Consider the following 23,682-nt stretch of genomic DNA (forward strand, 5'->3'; position numbering starts at 1 on the left):
CTAAAAAACAGTGTATTCAAGGGGGTTTATTTTATTTATTTAGATTTGTCAAGTCTTTTTAGAACCAGACTTCAAAGACTCAGCGTTTCTGATGTCACTTTACAGTTCACTTGTAAGGAACCACCACTGGTTTGTACTGGAGGGAAATAAATTTTGACCTGAAATGAGTGACATCCCTTATAATTCTATATAGCTGAGAACGGCACAGCAATGCTACTGCTGTATTTCTTTTATGCTCTCTCCCCCTCCCGCAATCTCTCTCAATTTGTAAAGACTTTTTTTTCCAGTCCCCAGTCCTCTCTAAATCACTGGAAAATTACAGCGTTAGAAAAGCCGTTCCTTTCAAGAGAAAACCAGAACTTACATTTTTTTTCACTCCAAATGATCTTTTGCTCTACCCGCGATTAAAAAAAAAAAAAAAAACACAACCCACGCTGGTTTGCACATACGAAATACAGTGGAATAAGTCTTGGTAGTCACTTAAAAAAAAAAAATCAGGTAAATATAGTTTTATATCCTGACATTTCTTCTCTTCAAACTCTTGATCAAATTAAACTGTCTTCCTTCCCCTTTCATAGCAAATAGCATCTGTTTATTCATTTGGAAAGTAATCAGAACAAAGGATTTTGATATAGATGAAATTTACAAACACCACAGGGCTGGAAATGTGCTAAATTCATTTAAAGCAAAAACAATGTAAACAGTGATCATTAAATATTAAGATTATACTTCAATACAACTGAATTCTGGTGAAGTACCATTCTTAGACAGTTCCATTTGTAAATACTGTTAATGTACATTCTTTATATTTCAGTTTCAGGAATTTATAATTATATGCACGCATCCCATGTTATATCACATAATGAATAACTCAAAATTAGTCTACTAAAGACCAAATAGATTTCATTAAATCCCCACACCTCTCCCTAAAATACAAGCCCTCCCACCTGTCAAGTGCCAGTGATAGCTTGGCTACCAAGCACTTAATAGCAGTAGACAGACTGTTTTTGTGTTATGAACAGTGGTAAGCGACCATGGATGAAGTTGAACAATCAACTACTGTAAGAAGTGCAAAATGGAAGAACTGGATCAATGATTTCCTAGTAGATGACTGGTAGATGAAAACTGCCTTGTGGATAGGGGTCTGACAAAAGCAGAAATTGAGAAAGGCAAAGATTGGAAGTAGAACACTAAAGAGCCATAGGATGATGAAACAAAACAGCATCTGAACTTGGTTGGTTTCTTTCTAAAATGTAGAGAGGAATCATTTGCATCACTCCATGTAGTCTAATTGCCCCTGCCCCCAAATGCAAATGCCTTCCCTCCCCCACAAAAAAGAAGTGTTAAGTTCTATAATCGGGGAAGACGACAGAGAAAGGACAACAAATGGGAGCTGGCCTGCCCCCTTGCTGCCTCTAATACAGAGGGAGAGGGGGAGGGAGAATGCGAGTAGTGAACTTGACTGACTGATAAGCCTGGCTTTATCTGTTAGTCAACTACATCCCTAGTCTGTAGACATAAGGTATTTTACAGGCACGGGTTATAACGCAAACATATTGTAGTATAGATAAGCCTTTAAATTTTCTCCACTCTACCAGCCCAAAGAAGTTTACTAGTACCTACTGTTCGCTTTCAGGGTATTGGATTGAGCAAATGTGCAGTATCTTGTATCAATACTGCATTAATGCACCTTCTAGTACAGAATTTTAGCATTAAAAAATAACTATGGAGTATGTTGCACATGTAGTCAGAAGACACTTATTTGCTGAATCCTGACTTAGCTACAATTAATTTTTTTTTTAATGGATAGGACCTAATTTTTAGTCCAATTTCTAGGAAACTGTAAAAAACCAACTGCACAAATTTGAAATGAGTTAGTGCCAGATCAGGGAATGACGCAGGGCAAGACACACCTGTGACTACAATATTTATTGTGCAGCTCTAGTCTTGGTTTCTAATCCTCATAATGGCAAATGGACCAATTAGTCCAAAGTGAAAGAGATAAGTGAAGTCAGGTTAACATCACGTGAGATAAAAATCACATCACAGCTATTGTTTCAGGCCCTGCTACACTACAACTCAACCATGCTGCAACCAGTTTCTAGTTTTGTTTAAAGTCATAACATAGTTGGGATCTAAATCAGTTTCTAGAGCCTCATTTTAGCAGAAACCACCAGCTACTTTTGGCTATTAACAGAAAGTGAGTAGACCACCACAAGTCTTCCCACTCCTATCTGACTTCTGCTCACTTCATGGTTCCGTTTTTTAAATCTGAGGTTTTAGATTGCTTGTCTTAATGAAGAATCTCAATGCTGGAGCATTTCCAAAGCACAGAAAAAATATATTTAATGCAAAAAAAGTATATAAAAAGATGGATACAAGCCATTTAACAAAAGGGGACATTTTGAATAAAAAACAAACAGCAATACCTGTATTTCCATTATATTAAGAGACTAAGCTTGTGTGATCTGGAACCATTCAACTCTACAAATTGAAATAGTTTTAACAAATTTAACCAGATTGAAAACAGAATCAATTCTAATTAGTTGCAACACAACTGATGATTCTAAAAGATTAATCCATTTTTGCTCACTTCAACCCCCTGAAAGTTCACAGGCTAAGTTGTTCTCTCTGTATTTAGTAACATGGACTGGTTTGAAATGAAAGTGATTGAAATAAGCATCTTGGTCTTGCACAGCTGCAGAACAATGCAAAAGCAGGATTTTTATGACAACGTAGACCAGTTTCCATTCTGCTTTAAATCGAAAAAAGGATTTCACTTGTAAAATTTTCAAATACACTCCTGTTTAAAAAGGAGTCATGTTTCAGATTGTGAAAGCAGTGCTGTAAAATCAAAGTTACTTAATAGTCTCCAACTCTAGACACCCAATACCTAGACTGAACAAGATTGTGAAAAATGAAGGAAGATGAACCAGAAAAAAAGTACAGCTCGGATTGGATAGCCATTTTAAGCAATGTGGTTGCCAACTTCCTTTCTCATGGCAGCTGTCTCTTCTTTCCAGCCGTTGGAATTCCTGTTAGGGATTTTAGATAGCAGGTAACAGAATAGTCCCCAGGGGCAGGGCTGGCAGCCAATGCAATCTGGCCCCACTACCAGGATGCCAGGTGGGAGCCAAACCACTAGGGGAGCTGGTATAAAAACTGGCTGCCCTCGCAGACCGGTTGCCTGCTGCCTCGCACTGTTGCCTTTGTATCAGAGGCAGCAGTGTGGGATGGAAGCAGCCCCTGTCTGCAGGGACCTGAGCTCCCTGCAGACAGAGGCTGCTGTGGGGAGTGCTAAGGGGCAGGGGAGTCTGCCATGAAGCAACCTCTGCCTGCAGCAGTCTGAGATGTCGTGGTTAGAGGCTGCTCTGGCAGTAGGCCCTGTCGGCGGGGAGCTCGGACCCCCCACTAGACAGGGGCTGCTGCCGGAAAGCAGCCTCTGTCCGCGGACCCAGGCTAGCCCTGACAGAGGGTGCTCCAGCAGTAGTCCCTGTTAATGGGGAGTTTGGACCCCCACTGCCCCCCCCCCAACAGGGGCTGCTGCTGCTTCTGATAGAAGCACCAGCGCCTGGGAGAGTGGGGGGAAGGAGGGGGAGGTGGCACCACAAAGCCGGTGCTGGAGTAGCACTGACTTTTAAGCCAGCTCCACCCAGCACCAGCTCCTGCTTCCACTGTTCCCCTCTGATACAGAGGCAGCAAAGGCGGGGGGTGGGGGAGGAGGTGGTGGGAGGGAGAATGTGAGTAGTAGAGAATATTATAATAATCTGCTCGACTACTCATTCACATCCTTAGTGCCTGTGCTAAAAGAAAAATATTTACTCTGCCCAAATCAGACTCAGATATAGCAGGTTTCTCATTTGTATAATGGAATGCAATGGAGGCCAACTCTGTCCAGCCAAAAGCAATGGTGAATATCAATAAGGTCTTCAGCTGTCTTAGTTCATGAGGTAATAAACACAAGGGCTCCCTTACCAAGACTCCATCTACAAAGTCTCCATTCTTGGAGATCTGTACACCTGATATCCAGAAAACTGGCAAACCCACAATTAGAAAGAGCACCAAGGGAAGTACAATAAACCATGAGATGACTAAATCAAAGACCAGCCTAATGCTGTTACACCATTCAAGGTTGCAGCTCAGCCAGTAGAACCGAGAAGTACCAGGAAGCCAGCATTTAATCTGAAAACAAGTCTGTCAAGGCCACTTGGATATCAACCACACAGAGGAAGACTGAAACCTTGGGGGGAGGGGGGAAGGAGAGAGAAAAGAAAACACGATCCTGAATAAATCTACGAATAGCAACATCTCTTCACACACAAAACATTACAAACAGCCTGGTGTCCAGACCAGAGAAGGGAGATGTGAGAAGCAGCGAAAGCAGAAAAAGGCCTACAGAGGACTATCCAGGGCTTCAGAGGAATCCTGTAACTTCTTAAGGATTCACTGTAAATACTGTTCTAAGAAAATGTCTCTTCTACCTTTGTAAATATTTCTGTTTGTAACATGTGCATTAAAAAAAGAATCACCAGGGTTGACTGGATGTTACAAGCCATGTAGGGCAGTGTTTAGTGCACTTTAAGTCTTTTAATATATACTAAATAGAGCCAAGAGTAACAGAAATCACTTGGAGCCATTCATACAGTTTGGTTGGCTATTCCTGATTGTAAATTTTGAACAAAAGCTTCCTCCTAAGTTGGCAGATTTCATAAAACTACTAGACTGAAAAGATTCTAAGGGGAAAATAAAAAGGAAGTGATAAATGGATAATCATGAAGCCATATTCATATTGTCTCTTATCAGTTGCACATAGTTCTCTAGACGCTAAATAACTTTTTTTAATAGAGCCTTTCACTTAGAGTGAAAATTTGAATATTCAGAGTTATTTACATGTTTTTTTTTCTTCACTCTCTTAGAGGCCAGTCTAGTACAAATAGAATTGAGTGAGGTGAATTTACAAGAAAGACAACTGAGAAATACAACCTAATCATCCCACCTGCATTGAGAAAGTGCACCTCTGATTAAATTTACAGCTAATGTTTTGAAGCTGAAAAATACATAATCATACTCCTAAATATAAAGGATCCTGTGCTGAGCAAAACCAGGGCTGCATTTAGGCCAATTAATCCCTTGCTGTCAGAAAGGAAACATCTGAAATGACCCTCCTCTCTTATAAAAAACTAAGATCCTCCAATGTTAATGATGATTTTCATAGCTTAGCAGTTTTGTAGGCAACAGAAGATAGGTATTTAAAGATGTCTTCACAAGGCCCAGGCTGAACTTTCAGCTACTATAACTGCACAAGATAGTATGAACTGAATTAGTCCAGATGCAGATACGTTACTTTCAGCCATTTCCCTCTGTATGCTGAAGGCAAAAGGAGAACTGCAGTTCTTCTATATGGACGGGTTTTTTTAAGTCTAGGACAACACATCATATATACAACACATATAGCAGCAAGGTAACTTTCTTTTTGTTTTTGGAAAGCAAGAAGGTGCTTCAGAGCTCTGAAGAGATGAGCATGATCAGAACTCCTCGTGAACATTACGTGCATAGTCCATAAGCTTGCTGCCAGTGAAATATTCGCTGTATTTAAGGATCTCCTCCAGCTCCAAGTGATGGTTTTGATTTTCATCTGCCACAGCTATCATCTGCTTGGCTTCATTTAGAGCATTGTACTCATTCATAGGATCCATGTATTCCTACAACAGATAAGAAAGATCATCAACTTCTGTCATTGGATACATTATAGCACAGTATAGCACACGTCTCCAAGCCAAAATTTGGAGCCCTCAGCCCTGACTGTGAGAAAATACTGAGACCATGAGTATTTAACCCAAAAACTAAAATAAATGGTAGAAAGCACAAAAAGAGGGGAAAAAAGTCAGTCTGCATCGTCAATAACTTTCCTCTCAAAGATTCCTCCACCCACCATCTCCTTGGTTCTAACCAAAAGTCCAAAACTTCTCTGATGTTAGCTGGTAGCTCACTGCAACTACAGGTTGGACCTCCTTGTCTGGCACCCATGGGACCTGACGGTTCCGAAGGAGAGGATTTGCCGAACCAGGGGACGTTCTTCTTCTCCTGGCCCATGCTGCCCTTAGACTAGGGCTCCATCCCTCTGGGGCCTGCTATCTGCTGACAGGGCCAGAGCTCTGCAGCCACTTAGCTCCACGGCCAGGGCCAGGAGCTCTGCGGTTGCTTGGCTCCACAGCTGGAACTCCATGGCCCCAGCTGGGGCTGGAGCCAGAGCTCCACAGTTGTTGATGAGGTTGCAGCTCCCTGGCTGCAACCGAAGCGCCATTGCCAAAGCTCCCTGGTGCTGGGGTTAGAACTCCGCACCATGCAACGTCCCTCTTCCCTCCAACACTGAGCTTCCAACTGAGTCCCCACTACTGTGCTACTGCTCTGCTGCCAGACCTCCCTGTTCTTGGGCTCTGTGGTCCAGGAATATCCATGGTCATGCCAGAGCATTGATGTTGCCACACCAGAGAGTCCCGGATAAGGGAGGTACAATCTATAGTATTTCAGTGATTTGTTTGATATGTAAATTGGCCTCCCAGCGGTTAGTGACAGAAGTTTCCAGACATCAGATTAGATCTAGAATCAGGCAAGGAAAGATCCCATATGAAATAAAAGTAGCGGTTGCTTTGGCCCCCCCGAGACAACTTTGGAAATCTCTTTTGTTTCCTCCTCATTTCTTTTTCAGAGGAAAATTATACCTGCAAGTTGAGAGGCTGAGCTAGGATCCCTTTGATAATCTAACCTTCAATCTTTTTGAATAATACTTTTACAAGAAACCTCAAATCATTGATGAGAAATTCCACTTTATTTACTAAATTGCCAGGAGATGCAGATGCCTGCTACATAGCTGTTCATGAACTAGGGATGTTAGGAAGTGGTTATTTTAATAATTGTGTGATTGCTACATTTCTTAGCGGTTACACAGTTACTTGATGCCCCCCCAGGGGCAGGGCCAGCAGCCAGTGTGCTCCCAGCTCCACTTTTAAGAAGTTCCCTGCCACCCCGTGCTGCTGCCTCTGTATCAGAGGAAGCAGCAGGCGGAAGCTGGTCTGTGAGGGAGCTGGTTTAAAAAGAGGCATAGGCGGCAGCAGCCCCTGTCCGCGAGGAACCCGAGCTCCCCACAGACAGAGGCTACCTGACGTGGACAAGGGCTGCCCTGGCGTCCAATAGAGCAGTCTCTGACCGTGGGGAACTCAGGCTCCCCACAGACAGGGGCTGCTGCTGCCCTGCACTGCTGCCTCTGATACAGAGGCAGCAGCACAGAATGGCTCCCTCATACAGAAGTAGCAGCATGGAGGAGTTGGCAGCTCCCCTACATGCTCTTCACTGAAAACTCGGACTGGTGGGACTGCTGGTCTGAATTTTAAATGCAGAGCACAAGCAGGGAGGGGGGTTTGTTGTGGTTAGCCAGGATTGTTAACGGATAATCACTTATCGTTTAAACGGTGAGCCAACTAGCTGTTAACAACCCTATCATGAACTGCAGGAAACATTAAGAACACAGCTAGATTTTTAGAAAGAAGATTGAGCCTGCAATGGTGGTAAAACAGTATCTTTGAACCTGAACAAATGTGATCAATAAGTCTCTGATGGAAGCCATGTATCCATTTTTAAAGTTACTTCACTTACCACACACTAATAAATTCTATGAACATATGCATGAGTCAGACAGATACACACACTATGTATTCTGGTGATACTGTTTTAAAGGCATCTCTGCCATGACAAAACAGTCGCAAAACTCAGACAGAGGACAAAACCATGACCTCCTCTTTTAGACTCCAACAATGTAGATTTTCATGATAAAGGAAGATTAGTTTTGTCTTTTAAAAGACAAAACCTGATTTTTTTCAGTTGAATAGACTTTTCAGACACTACACATGTGGAAAGTAAAAATACAAGGGCATTCTGAACTCAAAATATACTACAGAGAGAAAAAAAAAGGATTCCATTCATGATATACGTAAAGCTCTTCAAGTCAGATAAAAGAGCAAAAAGTTCTGCCATAATGATTTCAAGGTGCCAATGGTTTCTATGACTTACTGTCAGTCTAGCAGATTTTTTTTTAATGGAAACTAGAAAGATTCACATTAAACCATCTCACAATGACTAAACCAGAAACAAAAAAACACATCAACTAAATGTGATCACCTGTTCGATAAGATTGCTAAGGTTTTCTGTGATGACTTAGTTTCACACAAGAATCAACACCACAACATCTTTGGCACTTAAAAAAAACGGAAACAAATTACAGAAGTTTCCGCAACACTTTTTTTTTTTTAACTTATTCAAAAAGATTAAAGTTGCATGAGGTCTGTTTCCTTGAAAATTGTATGGGTGTGGGCATTATGGGGCACTTTTAGGAGACATTGCTTTATATGCATTTAGGACTTGAGACAGGTGAAATGAACAAATCAGAATATTTAAAATTTGAGAGTTACAAATATATCAGAAAACAAGGATTTCTGAAGGATTTTGAGCTAAACAGCCTTCTCCAAACCTACAGTCAAAAAACGTACATGCAATACTGTGACACTAGCAAGATAATTTACGCCAAAGCCTCCATGCCCCACTTGGATACTGACAAGTACATAAGTGGAATCAGTCTGGCTCACCCGTGTAAATGTATTGTTAAGAAGCAAATTGTGCTTAGTGTTTAGACTTTATTGAACACTTGTAAACTTCTGCAGGTATTAACCTCCCATATAACATCTGTACTCCATGTTATAAGGTGATATGTAAGTGTTTGTATTGTGAGCCTCTGTACCTGTATAAATCAGACAGGAAAGAGATCTGAATTAATGCAAAATGCTAGCTTCCAACAGCAAGTGTTAGGTCCTATGCAAAAGAAAAGGCTCATCAACATCAGAAGATCAAATACAACCTCACAGGGCAAAGGTCTTCGGTGATTGCTTTTCCCACCCCACTGCTAGGGTTCCCTTATAAAGAAAAGGCATGCAAGTTATTGAATTCCTTCCACTGTATATAATTTTTTTTTTTGTTCAGACACTGAAGGGCAAGCATTACCAAGATAAACAAAAGATTCCCAATTACTTAGCCAAGATTAGCCTTAAGGACATACAGAGTTTGCTTTTCATATATGCTTCTATTACTTTTTGAAGAGACAAGCTGCATTCCATCTGTGTGTATATATGTTTGCCTGTTAACACTGTAAATAACTTACTTCTTTTTCCTATCCTTTTCCTGTACAATAAATCTTCAAATAGCTTATGATTGGGATTGGTTACAAGCATCATCTTTGATGTGAAACCTCAGGGGCAGTTGACCTGAGGTAAGTGCCTGCTGTGGCTTTAAGACTGGAAATAATCTTAATATTGTTGTGATGTGTAGTGCAAGAGACCATCTATCACAAGGCAAGCTTTCCAGGGCGTGGTAAGATAGATCAAAATAACTAAGGGAATTTCCTGTGATTCCAGTTAATTCTGTTAGCATGCCTGAGTTGTTTACACTTGATAGTTTTAAAAAAGGCTAAGCATAGACCTCTCAACCAATGAGGGGTTTGTGCTCTGCTTCTTGTCTGCCAGGTTTCTTCTCAAAAGTCCAGTGAAAGACATCAAGACAGAATGGAAAGAGGATGAGATACGAAGCACCCATCAGGGGACACATCACAAAGATGCTACTGCGTAAAGTAAGCAACCTCTCCTTCGAGTAATGTCCCTATGGACGTTCCATGTCAGGAGATTCCTAAGCAGTATGGAAGAGGGTGCTGAAGAGAAGGATTCAGTAGGGATTGTAGAACAACATAATTGAAATCTGCACTCTCGCCCTGGAGCATAAGGGTATCTAGAGAGCAGGTGAATACTCTCTGACACTGCTGGGAAAAAAAAAAAAAAAGATTGTTGTGGAGATCTCAGAGACGGTACTTGAAAAAGAATTAGAAGCATTAATCCCACCATCCAGGACACATTCTAATTCAGGCACTACTATGAAGTAAACACTTAGGAAATGCTGCGTTGCACTGCTGAACAGAAACCATGTTCCCCTCCATAGGAGATTTTATTATCTCTATATTACTTTTACTTACCTCACAACACATTAACTCAACATAATTTCTCATTCCACCCCCTTCTCTCCCCACTATTGCAAATTTAGATTTTGAAACGGAGAACTCTATGCATTTCCTTTCTGGAATTCTGTCCTCTTATAGCTTAATCATTTTACTCCCCTCCCCCTCACACATAAGTATCCTCCCTTAGATTGGAGAATCAATGAGAAAAGACTAACTCCATGACTCCTTCACAGACAGAGTACAGTATGCCTAAATCAGGAGTGGCCAATCCATTTAACTAAGAGAGCCGAAACAGCGGTGGAAAAAATGCGAAGAGCTGCACCAGAATCATCAAGCAAAAAAAAAAAAAAAAAAAAAAAAAAAAAGTCGTCCCCCCCATCCCCCCCCAGAATTGTTAAGCAACAACAACAAAAAAGGAGGCTGCCCCTTTAAGGAGCAAGCAAGCTTAGTCTTTTTGGCCATATCAGGCACCCATCGACAGCTACCATCTTGTGCATCATTTTGATCGCCGACCAGGTGAGCACAGGGGAGCCGGAGGTCGGGGGCTGTAGGAGCAGCTTTGAGAGCCACAGGTTGGTTTTTTTTTTTTTTTTTTTTTTTGGAGGGGGACATGGGGGGGGCAGGACCAAGAATCGCATGCGGCTCATGAGCCGCTGGTTGGCCACAGCTGGCCTAAATGGATTCATTTCTAGCTCTAATGTTTTTAACAATCCAATTTTTCAGAATCAAAAACTCTTAACAAAAAATGGGTGCATGTTGTGCAGTCGATGGCACGTCTACTTGGCAACTCTTACCACTAAATTATTTTTTGGGAAGAAAAAATCCAATGTGCATAAATCACGGTTCTTACTTTTTTAAAATGAATTTGAATACATGGGTTGCCAGTTACTCACTCTCAGATCGGAAATATGATTCATTCATTCTCCCAATAAGTTATGCTGCTACTCTTACCAACAATTTAGTTTTGTGCACTACACATTTAAAAATTCCTACACAGGGCAATATACAAAAGCAAAAGAAACAAAAAACAAAACAAACTCACTCCAAAAAACCCCTCCAAACCAACCCTGAAGAACTGGTATAAAGAGCTTCAGAAGGGTAGCTGAGTTAGTCTGTACAGGATAAACTTAAAAAACAAACAGTTTGGTAGCACTTTAAAGACTAACAAAACATAGATGGTATCATGAGCTTTCGTGAGCACAGCCCACTTCTTCAGATGACCATGAAAGCTCATGATACCATCTACATGTTTTGTTAGTCTTTAAAGTGCTACCAGACTATTTGGTATAAAGAGAAAACTTTTTCCCTACAGTTATTCTAGCATCCTTCTACATCTACTAGATTTGTTCTTGGCTATATTAGGGGCTAAAACATAAGCTTGAGAGTTGAGTCATTGACATCACCCTTCATCCGAGGCCAGGGTTTAGAAAGTGCTGTCACATTTTGAACAGTGTTGTATATAAATAAAATGATTTCAGAGTGACCCACCTCCAGCTCCTCCATGGTGACAATGCCATCGTGGTTGGCATCAATCACTTCCTCAAATTCCTTTTTTCTATCTTTCACCCAATCATCATCAATATCCTGAGCTTGCTGGTTCTCTACTGTACCAACAGGCAAGGAAATGAACTCTGAAAGGGTAAGCTTCTTATCTCCATCTTGATCTGTAATGCAAGACAAAAAAACAAAAACAAAACAACAAAAAACCTAAAGTGAAGAGTCTATTTACTTATAAGTGTCCCAGTGTCCACTGAGAGGTAGGACATGAACAATTTCTAGAGTTCAAAGCTCTTGGTAACACAGCCCTGTGGTTTCAGCACACGTGTAAGTGAGGATATTAGAAAACTGATTTCCTTGGTTCCTTATACCAATTTTATCCCATCTAAGTTATGTTTTCCACTTAAAATAGGAAATGATTAGCCAAGAAAATGGCTGATTAGGTGAGAAAAGCCCTGTGTTTCGGTGTTCAGCTTCAGGTTGTAAGCACAACACCAACTCTCTAGGTGCAAAGAGTTCTGTAGTTCATTCTGGTCAAATTGCTTATGCCTAGGGTTGATCCATGTCATCTCTTATCTGAAGTAGAGCAGCAGAAAAAAAGAAAAAAAAAAGAACCATATACTGCTTACACTGCAGTTTTTAAAAGGAATCAGTTTTTAAAAGGATACTAAGAGGATATTAGGCCAAAAAACTAAAATGCTTTAAGAAAGATCCAACTGAGAAATCTTGGTTTGCTAGTTATTTCATGTTTCCAGCCAAAGTTAAAAAAAAAAAAAATCCACACCCAGACATGCAATATACTGTCAGATTAACAGCTCACTATGGAATGCTGAGTAGAGGGCTTTTTGCATCAGCTGGTCAGTGAGTCTGGCTATATGCAGAACACAACTGGTTCCTTCCACACTTTGTGGCTACGTCTAGACTACAGCCTTCTGTCAGCAGAGGGATGTAAATGAAGCCAGGATTTAAATATCCCACGCTTCATTTTTGTAATCACATAATGGCACTCTTTCGAAAAAGCGCTATTTCAAAATTGAAACCGCAGTCTAGATTCGGTTCTTTCAAAATGGGGCGCTTTTTTGAAAGATCCTGTAAACCTCAAATATTAGGGCACTGCCTCCCCTCTCCCACCATTCCCATTGGCTGAGATTCCTGGCCAATGGGATAAATGGTGGGCAGTGCCTTCACGGAGCACTTCCCTGCTGTGCGCAGAGCCACTTCCTCCTCCCTGCCTGGCAGAGCCCACCAGTTGAGCCCCAGCTTATCTTGATCAGGCCCATGAAACTCAGGGTTTCCTTTTCCTTCTGCAGGGAGCTGTCTCCAGCATTCCAGCCACAGCTTACCATACTGCGGGAGGTGAGGGGACTGGGCCCTGAGCCTTATGGCCTGGATCAAAGCAATCCTTGTAGCTTGTGGGCTGTAGGTTCTCACCTTTGCTTTAGGGATTCTTATATATGTGGCAGGTGTTTCTTGTCAATGTTTGAAACAATATTTTCTTGATATAGCACATAACACTTCAAAAATGTCATTAGAAAAAACTTATAGAAGGATTACCAGTAATATTTTGTAAGCTGTACTACCGACAAAGTGTAGTTATGAATTTATTTTTAAAATAATGAATTGTTCTAACACTATTAGAAAAATACATCAATCATTCTTATTAAAATAAATTACAGCGGAAAGTATAAATGTATGAACCCGACTCCATTAGCAGTCCAATGAGAGATCACAATTTTATTTTATGTATTTAATGTTTGTGAATGGTTTATTTATAACTTTGAAAGTTGATTTGTTTGCGATAACTAAAGAAGCAATGAGAATAATCAATTCTGGGCATGCCTGTCCTAGATAAATAGGAACATCCATCAAGCTTTCAAGATATATTCCAGAATCGACACAAAACTTTTGCACTTAAAAACATTTTTTACATTCCAACAAGCTGGGAAGTTGTTTTGTTGAACTATTAACAAGTTTAAAAAAAGCAGCACTGATTTTGTGGTCATGAGCACCTGATGAGGCATTAAGTTCTTAGAAATAGCGACTATTTCCTACTTTAACAGGTACAAAAATTTTGATTCTGGACAACTGCCTAGTGGTACCTGGAAAGGGCAAAGTAATTAGTTTATTCAGTGCTCTTGTCATAGGGCAACCAAGCCTGGAGCACCATCCTGTGGCAGGACACAGCAGCAAAGGCCTCAGTTTCCTTCTTTCTGGTTCTCCTGTAGCTCTACATGAGCTGTCTTGACTCACTATATTCTCTTTGGTGCTGGTTTAATATTAAAACATAGATCAAATAATCCATAACAGCTGTCCCAAACATGGTCCATTTCTTCAGCTTCAGATCCTCTAGTGCAGGGGTTCTCAAAATTCACTGCATTGCAACCCTCTTCCGACAAAAAAAAAAAAAAAAAAGTTACTTTACGACCCCAGGAGGGGCAACTGAAGCCTGAGCTTTGCCCCAGGTGGAAGGGGCAAAGCCTGAGCTCCATCACTTGGGGAAGGAGGGACCAAAGCTGAAGTCCTAGGGCTTTGGCCCTGGGCAGTGGTGCCTGGGTTCCACTCCTGGGCCTTGGCACATTTATGCTTGCTCTGGCAAGTCCATTCAAAGAGGGTCTCAGTTTGAGAATTGCGGCCATCAAAATAGCACATACCACGTTCTAGGTCTTCCCCCATCTTCTCCCACACTCAGGTTCTTCATAAGTCCTCTCCTGTCTTTGAACCAGGACAGGCACCCCACCTCTTCAGCTAAAATGCAACCCCACTCTTCCCAGCTGAGCAGCACCCTGTTCCAGCTTCTCTAATGGGAATTTATCCTCCTCTTGGCAGCATCCATCACACCCCCTGTTCTGTTTATCTTGGTTGTTTTCCTGGCTCCTTCTTTCTGGTGTGGAATTATCATTGTGTAAATCAGTCCGCTGCACCCTTGCTTCAGCCATCTGGCCCTCAGCTTTGATTCTTAGGTTTAGAAGTCAGAAGAGAACTCCCACTGCTGCTCTCTTGCTTTCAGCCTTCTCCCTGGAGCCACCTACAGCTTCCTTCTGGAAACTCCACCAGTCTCCTCTCTCCTGCTCTGTCTCCCTCTTTAGTGCCCAGTGCTCTTTTAAGACCAATGGGAGTCAACCCACCAATTACAGGTGCACTAGCATCTTTCCCCTTATAGGGCCAGTGTTACCTTGTGACAGTTCTTCATACCACTAAATCACAAAATAAGTAGAACACACACTGAGTCTATTTATGCTACAATCAACTGGGTTGAGTGACCTTGCAATAACACAGTTCCCTGAGAGTAGGTTTTGGAGAGTAGATAGGCCCCAAGTAAACAGTTTAAATAGACATACCTAGATCACGAACGATTTCTTTGACCATAAACTTCAGCATCCCCCTACTGTGTTCTGGATGAAGAAAAGACAAAAACTCTTCCTCATTCAGTAATAGGTCGGCTGGTGGATTGTCAGCTTGGTACCAACGGTCTTTCAGGTTATCTAAAACTTCCTGTGCTAAAAATAAAAAATTGTAATCATCAGCCCTGTAATCATACTAGCAGTCAAATATTCTGTATTTGGAGAATATACACTTTATTTACAGTACTAGAAATACAACGCTGTTTCATGAATGAATGTATGTAAGACAGACTGACTTGTTAGCTAGAAACCTGGTTCAGTGATTCAGAGTACTAATTAAGTAATAATCTCTTATAATTATGGAGTGTTTCACTGGATATCCCAAATTACACAAATGAATCATTTCACATGCCACTAAAATATAGTTACCTTTGGGACAAAAAACTTTTAGCAAACGCTAATAGTATAAAATACTTTAATACAGGACATGGAGAGTATTGCGAGAGGAATTTAATTCGCCTCGAACATGGCCAAAACACTGGGGTTAACACTTCTATGTTTGGGGGCAAGGGAGGAGTCATTGTATCTTTAACAGCAACAATTTGTTGCGACTCAATATTTTTATGGTTTATCTTAAAAAAAATTCTTTAGTGGCACAATGTGCCCTATCACCATGTTGGTAACTGGTTCAGAACACACAAAAAGTCTATCATCTGATTAAAAAAAACCATAAATACACTACACTGCTTCAGTGTTCACTGAATATCCCTCATCCAAACAGACTTCTCTGTACTTGATCTGCTGTTATAGATATTTCAGAGTATCTACTGAGTTAAGTTATTGGTACTACTATAATCTTTATATCAAGATTTGAGGACCTCAGGAACTCAACCAGAAAGGGTGGATAAAATTCTGTGGCCTGAGATGTGCCCGTAAACGAGCCCTCAAAATCTATGAAGAGACTAAAAAGAATTTCTCAGCGTAGAGCTGTTTCTTGCTAGTTTCTAAATCCTATCAATTTAGAACAGCTAGAACAGTACTTACAGTTGGTTTTAGAAAAAATAGGGTAGGTTTTCCCCCACCTCCCCATTATTTGTACCAAATGTCTGAATCATTTTTGACTCAGTCTTAAAAACACAAAAACAAGAAAACTCCAAAGGGGCGGGGGGAGGGGGGGGAGAGAAGAACACCATCATCTGACCCGGGCCAAAGAGAAAACTTGAGCGATTTAACCCCAACAGATGAAAGTTTTGGAAACGTAAGAGACTTGAAGTTACTGCTTACACTGGAAATACTGTTGCAACCTTAACCATAGTCATCACTACAGCTGCAAAATAAAAACTAAATTTACATTTTAGCAAGTTTAGAGTTTCTCGCCAAGTATTGTATATCAGAATATTTTATTTTAAAAATTGGTTGTATTATAGACCCAAACCTTGCAAATTCTTCAGTTTTGGACAGAATCTAGTAAGTGGAACATTTTTGCCGCAAGAAGCAGATGCAAATTTAACCACACATGCATAGACTTACATTGGAACAAAAAAGCCAACTTACGCTTCTGTTTCTTTCATTTTTTTCGTATGTGTCATGTCTGACAAGCATTTTTTTTTTTAAACACGGATGTTTTCCTGAATTTGACTGACTGAAAAAATTACTATCCGAATAATAGTTTCCACTGAAAGTATACTACAGAGTTGTTTTTTAATCTGCAATATAAAGCATCCAGGTTTACAATACACACCTAGGCAGTTTGGGATTGAAACTGAATTTGAAAGGATTAAATACATAGTTTCCCCCCATATATCTTGTTTAATGACAAACACTTGAAAGTCCAGCCTCTCACACACACTTATTTAGCAAGACCCAACAACATTCTATATAATCCTGTGTTACATGTCCAAAATTAACTCTTTGTGACAGGTGGTTAACTTCTTGTGTTAAAAATCATGTAATAGCTAACCAAATAGCTGCTGAAAATCTTAGCTTTATACTGCAGAGCCCGCAATGAAGCCGCCCTGGGATTGGGGCCACCACCCCCGGACCACCCAACTCCCAGGAACCAAGGTGGATTTGTTGCCCTGCAGCAGAAAAGCTGCCTCCCTGGGAGCTGGGTAAATGTAACTGAGACCATTAACGGATAAGTTTTAGCTTATCGGGTTAAATGGTTAATCTCCATCAACCCTAGCGACAGGGATCATGTTTTATCTCTTTTGCAATGTGTCTAACATGCTTTCAGGTGTTAAATTATACATAAGGAAAAAAAGCATCAGTTGCCTCCATATTTCTAGCAGCATTTCATAATTAATTATCTTCCCCTAGAATTTAGGATATGGTTAATTGTACACAGATCGAAGAATCTTTTAGGTGGTCTTAGTGTGCTCCAACTATGGGGCAGGTTTGGAAACAAAGTACAGTTAATGCTATTTTTTTTAAACTGAAATGCCATCTGCCCATCTCTTACAAGTTCTCCTTTCATATACAGAACATGCTAGTCAGAGCATTATCAGGAGCCATACAGAAAGGAGTTTGAAGTTCCAATGCATATTTTTAAAATAAGAACTAGACAATCCAGGTTTCCTTGGCAACATTTTCCCTCTCAGTAAAGACCTGATCCAATGCCTACTGAAAAAAATCACGAAAGGACTTCCCACTGATTTCAATACATTTTGAAAACAGACTGAGATGCACGTGGCTGCTCATAGGTATCACTTAAAGTAGCTGCAAAATTAGCTTACATTGGCTTATCTTTGTCAACCCTAAATATCCATAAATCAAAAGTATCCTTCTCCTATGAGTATTTTAGTCACAAATGAAGTAAAATTATAGTTTCAATCTAGTTTGCTGCACCAAACTACCACCCAGTGCCTTTCTACCCTGGATATGTCAGTATCAGAAATGCAGGAATGTTGCAGAGCAACCCTAAGTTACATATGCTCCATTGTTGAGAATAAGAATGCCATCCTTACACGTTCCTAGATATTGGGAGAAACATGATGAATATTTTATCTAGACTAATCACTATGAGATGCTGTAGTGAGAAACTAATTCTGTCTGTCCTCATCCTCAGGAAGTGGTAGACAATTAGTGTGATTTTCCCAAACAAAGCTCAATTGTCTGTTGCCTGGGTACTATAATTAACTACATACACAATTTCCTTATTCGGCAGATCTTAAACATTTTTATCTGATCAGCATTCCCGTAAACTGTAGTTAACCACAATGCCATAAGAAATGGCAGGGAAAACACCTGTATTGCATAAAAATCAAAGGCCTATTTGCATTTTAGTTGCCTTTTGATAAATGGAAACATAACCCACTTTCACATGACTAATTCCTGCAAGGAAAAATTAACAGTAAATTTAATATTTTTGAGACAGGGAAAGAAATTGCTCCTTAATAGAGTCACCTTGTTTAGAAGTACAACAGGTGTGGTTCAACACAAAACTGCAGAGTGACACAGAGCAATATTCAATCTCACTAAAATGAAGACTCTCTTTTTGCATAATATGGAAATTAGATGGCTTTGAATGATCTGGTTTTGCTGCTCTATATGTAGTATTCATTGAGTAGTAGGAAGACAGTACATACTTCGGACAGTTTCCTGAATGTATTTTGGGTTTATATATAAATGAAAAAGTTCTGCAAATTATGAATCCCTCCTCCTCAGCATTCTAATAAAAATCAACAATAGGACTGAAATGGTACACTGTTTTGTTAACTCATCAGCTTGTTATGTTATTTATTTGTCCACAAGAACAGAAGAGCAATCAAGGCATTCAGAACCAAGCTAGAGAATATTTTCTCAACTTAGTCCTCAGGAGAGTGAGAGACTCAACATGGTTGGCTAGTATGAAGGATAGTTCAAACCCACCACTATCCTAACAGCTTCGACACATCTGTTATTCCAGGCTTCTGTATCTCCTAAGAAAAGACCACTCACTATGCAAAAACTGCAGTGGGACCTTTTTTTTGGGGGGGGGGAAGGAAGGAAGGAAGAGCATGTCACACTGTCTGGCATGCTGTGAGTGCCAATCTATCAATTAAACCTGGTAGTTGGAAAATACATGCCTGTGATGCTTTAAAGCAGTCATGTCAAACATGCGGCCCAATCTAATTTTTTTGCGGTCTGCGATTACATCTTTATAAATTACTAAGTGCAGCCCGCCTGGTTATATTATTTATAAAAGGAGTGGCCAACCCACAGCTCTTTGATTAAAGAAATGCAACTCCTGCTGGTTCTGAGCCGTGTGCCCAGACTGCTCACAGCCAGCCACTCTGCGCACAAGTCCCAGTGCCTGGATGGAGAAGCTTGTGGCAGAAGCTCTGGAGCCCAGGCATTAGGTTAGAGTGGGGGGGGGGGGGGGGGAGGGATACTTGGCTCTGGGGGAGGGGAGGGGAATTGGGTTGGGGGGGGGGGGGGGGAGAGAGAAACAGGAGGTGCCCAGCTTTGGGGGAAAGGAAGGGAATTGGGTTAGAGCAGGGAGGCTGGAAGTGCCTGGCTGTGCAGGAGGGGAAGAGCAATGGGTGCTAAAGCATCTTAGACTCAAAGTCTTCAAGGATGCAAATAAAAATATTACACATCAAATGATTGTATTATATTCAAACAAGACCCGAAAAAATATTATAAAATATACCTAAAACAATCTAATAATAATAAATAATTATGACTTTCTGATAGAAGTACATTTTCTTTGGTGGCCCTGAAAGCTATCCGTTTTCGTTTGTGCAGCCCTCAGTAGACTTCGAGATTGATATGCCTGCTTTAAAGCAACTAACATTTCTCGTGTTGGGGCTTTTCAGAGCCACATCTCAGTGTTCTCAAAAACAGTCTCTTCCTTGCTCTCCCTGAACAAAACCATTAAAGGATCAGTAAACATTCCCTTAGCACAAATCACAAAGATCACATGAACTTCTTCAGCATGCCTACTGTAATGAGCCGTCTGTGATTTCGGACTTTTTCTGTTGCAATAGATCTATCTTGTAAATTCCCATACAGGTTGTCTGCTGTCTCCTCTGCAATACCCTCCAAAGAGTCTCAAATTAAAACTATATGAGCCCTAACCGGTCTCCCATACCAGAGATCAAAAAGGGCAAAACCCGTAGATTCTACTGGGAAACAGCTATATGCAAACAATAAATAAAGGCACGTCTACACTAGAGGGCTAAAACGGAAATAAGCTACACAGCTGATGTGGCTCAAGTTACGTAGCTTAAGTCAAAATAGCTTATTTTGGCTTTTGGCGCTGTCTACACAGCAGGAAGTCCAAGTTAGAGCACTCATCCTCCAACTTCCCTTACTCCTTGTAAAATAAGGGTTACAGGAGTCAGAGTAAGAAGTCTCAGACTTTAAGGTCAGAAGGGACCATTATGATCATCTAGTCTGACCCCCTGCACAGTACAGGCCACGGAATCTTACCCACCCCTCCTAGAATATCATCCAGCTCGACATTATTTTGATATTATATTGAAATAACTGCTTGCCGTATAGAAGCGGATTATGTTATTTTGGAATAATGTCAATTATTCCAAAATAACCCTGCTGTATAGACATAGCATACACATCCCACTCATCCTCTCACCGGTGACATATTTTCATCAGTTTTCAAAGTTCCATTAAACCTCTCCCCCAGACCATTAATTTCTGGATGACAGGAAATAGCCTTTAAATCAGGAACCTACAGTTTGCCTTGATCTGGCAAGCATTCTTGTCTCCCAGGTGGCTGGAATGCAAGTGCTAGGTCTCTGATGTGGGGGGAAGCAGCAGGAGGCTGGTGCTCAAGTCCCTGCATGGCAGCTCTGCCTGGCAGGGGGCAGCTGAATGTGCTGCCATTCCCCCTTCTTCCGGGTTGGGGGGGAAATGACAGCACAGGGAAGCTCCACCCCCAACACTCCCACTGGTCAGGAATCCTGGCCAATGGGAGCCATGGGGGCAAAATGCCTGCAAGCAGAGGGCAGCATGGAGCCACCTGAGCTCTGCACCAAATGGGAGCTGAGCCAGGTAAGTGTCCCAATCACCTGCCCCACCCCATCTTTCCTCCCTGATCCTAAATCCCCTCAGTCTTGCACCTTACCTCCTGCCCAGAACTAGCACCCCCACCCTGCACCCCAGCAGTCACCTCTTGCACACTGAACCCCCTAATTTTTGGCTTTACACCAGAACACTAGGGTGAGGGCACAAAATCTGCTTGTCCCAGGCCCTCAAAAGAGTTAGTCCAGCCCCAGGAAGAGCCCAGAGCTTCAGACCCTCTTTCCTGCAGAGCTGGAGGACAAGGAGAACCCTGAGTTGCAAGAGTGAGGGGAGTCTTTTTTCCTGCTTCTCTTGGGGGCCACCTCAGTGATGGATTTTTACCCCCTCCTCACATGTGTGTGCCCTCCAATTGATTTTTCTGTGGGCCAGTGGTCCCTGACCCAAAAAAGGTTCAGAGATCCTCAGAGGACAAGAAGCAATAGGCATAAACTGCACCAAAGCAAATGTAGGCTGGACATTCGGAAAAAAAATTCTGAGGGTGCCCTTCAGACATACACTTCTGTGACAATTTCTCTAGGAAATCCTGCTTGGTAAAAATGGTGAATAAGGCAGTGGCTACCATCTCAGCTTTGGTATTAGCTAATACTGTGGCTTCAGGGTACCCTGGTGGATTCTGCCAAGTATATATTTCTTGTCAGTGCTGAAAGGTTTTGTGAGGGGTATTACGACACCAAGGCTGTGTCCAGACTCAGGGTTTTTTTCAAAAAAAGTAGCCTTTTCTCGAAAAAACTTCACCTGCGTCTAGACTAGAGCCGCGTTCTTTCAAAATTAAATTGAAAGAACGCGGCTTTTCTTTCGACGGCGGTAAACCTCATTTCACGAGGAAGAACGCCTTTTTTCGAAAGTGCTCTTTCGAAAAAAGGCGTTCTTGAATGCCAACAGGGCTTTTTAGAAAGAGAGCATCCAGACTCACTCACTGCTTTCTTTCGAAAAAGTGGCTTGCTTTTTCGAAAGTTCCGCTTGCAGTCTAGACGCTCTTTTTCGAAAGAGGCTTGCAGTCTAGACATAGCCCCTACAGACACTCAGACAGGGCTGAAAGTAGATGCTGGGACTTACCAGTGTGCCCTGAACCAGGCCGTGCCTTGGGCAGAAAGGGAAAGGCTGGGGCAGAACCCTTCCTTTCCCCCACCAATGTTTTATGGCCAGCAGCTGGGAGTCCAGAACTCCAGAGGGAATTTGAAAGACCCAAGGCTCCCAGCTGCAGTGGCATTCCCTATGCCCCGCCCATTTCTAGTCCTCCCTGTTGACTCATCTATTTTATCTGTGGACCAGAGGAACACTCTCTTGCCTGCAGGTTATAACATTTACCTGTTTAGATATGGCTACAATGTTACTACCTATTAAAATATCAGTAGGAAACAAACTCCTGAAGCTACAACAATCTGACCCTTAAAACCTTTCTGCTCCAGATAGATCTTAGCCAGAGCACAGCCACAGAGAACTCAAAGCTAACTCTTACATCGAGTTTTGTCTTCCTCTCACTAAACTCTTCTTAACTAAAGTGACTTGGGGATACCGTCCCCCTCCCAGACTTATAATCTATGACATTTACCTTAGCATCTTTAATACATTTTTCACTACATCTCCCAGACTCAGTCCTAACATTGCTCACTGGCTCTTCTTCCTTCTCTACTGCTGTCCCCAGGGCATCAGTTGTGGCACTAAAACAGAGGGTTAGAAGTGCAAAAGGTGGGATGATCTTGAGTTTTGGGTAACTTGGTATTATATGGCTGGTGGGGCAAGGCACCTCCTCCACCTTACCAGGCTCAGTGCTTTGCTTCCCTGATGGTGGAGGGGAAGGCATAGAGTAAAATCAGCCCCACTCTGCATGGTGTTTATTTTACCAGTTGGGGTTTATTGTCAATATTTTCCAGATATGCCCAGGGAAGGCCCAAGGAAAACTCCTCTACACATAAAAGAAACACATTTATAACACAAAACAAGTGGATACTTTTTACTAACCCCTCTCTGGGGGTGAGGTGGTCTAACTGTTTGTCCCAAAGTGCTGGTCCTTCCCCAAGAAGGGATATTAGGTAGCTTCCCCTGTAGGAAGGAGAGCAACCTCCTACCCTGAAGAAGTCTTTCTCCTGACTCCCACCAGCTCTGCAGCAGCTAGTCTCTCATCTTCTCTCAAGAGGAGGTGTTTTTAAAGGTCTCAGGCAGCCCTTAACTGGACCCAGGTGTCCCTAGCTGAGCAGAGGTAATCTCTATTCAGCTTATAGGGAAAAGAGCTTTTATCATTCTAGGGCTAGTATACCTGCATTCCACTGCTCTTTGTAGATGCTCAGCCTGATTTCAACACACCGGAGTCTGCAGCGTGGCAGACTGCCTTAGGGTATTGGGCCTTAACATCTAGGATCCCTTGAGTTTTTTATTAAAGTTGGTGTTAGGTTAAGGGAGAAGAAGAGTCTAGAAATACATCTGAGAGGCCAGGGAGATTTCCCTTCACTTGGGATTTTCTCCCCACACTCCCCTTAAATTTTGTAGAGATAGCTACAAATCTAGAACAGAGCTTTGGGCATAAGTTTTGACCTGTCAGCATGGAAAGGAATTGGCGGGGCATGAATTCCCTCTGCCCTACATGCAGACTGGTATGGCTGAAGCTCTGACCAGCCCAAGAAGAATGTGAGCACCAGAGAATGATGGTGGAATTGCAGATAAAGGAAAAGAAAAACCTAGGAGGTAGAGGAGAAAGCTCATTGAAGAATGCATGGAGCTAGAAGTGGAGGAGAGCACACACTAAGAATGTTAAGAGGTGGGTAA

General features: G+C 41.7%; 1 protein-coding gene across 4 annotated transcripts in view; it reads right to left on the reverse strand.

The window, feature by feature from the left end:
• Window positions 1-570: 570 nt before the first annotated feature.
• SDF4 (stromal cell derived factor 4) overlaps window positions 571-23,682 on the reverse strand; it is a 48,329-nt gene continuing 25,217 nt past the window's right edge. For all 4 annotated transcript variants that reach the window (XM_075906596.1, XM_075906595.1, XM_075906594.1 and 1 more), the window contains 3 exons: window positions 14,890-15,048; window positions 11,543-11,718; window positions 571-5,702 (listed from right to left, as the gene is read on the reverse strand). In XM_075906596.1, coding sequence (XP_075762711.1) covers window positions 5,526-5,702; window positions 11,543-11,718; window positions 14,890-15,048 — 512 coding nt within the window. In that variant the 3' untranslated portion in view covers window positions 571-5,525. The remainder of the gene's footprint in view (window positions 5,703-11,542; window positions 11,719-14,889; window positions 15,049-23,682) is intronic.

Source organism: Pelodiscus sinensis, chromosome 23 (genome assembly GCF_049634645.1).
Source record: "Pelodiscus sinensis isolate JC-2024 chromosome 23, ASM4963464v1, whole genome shotgun sequence".
NCBI lineage: Eukaryota > Metazoa > Chordata > Testudines > Trionychidae > Pelodiscus > Pelodiscus sinensis.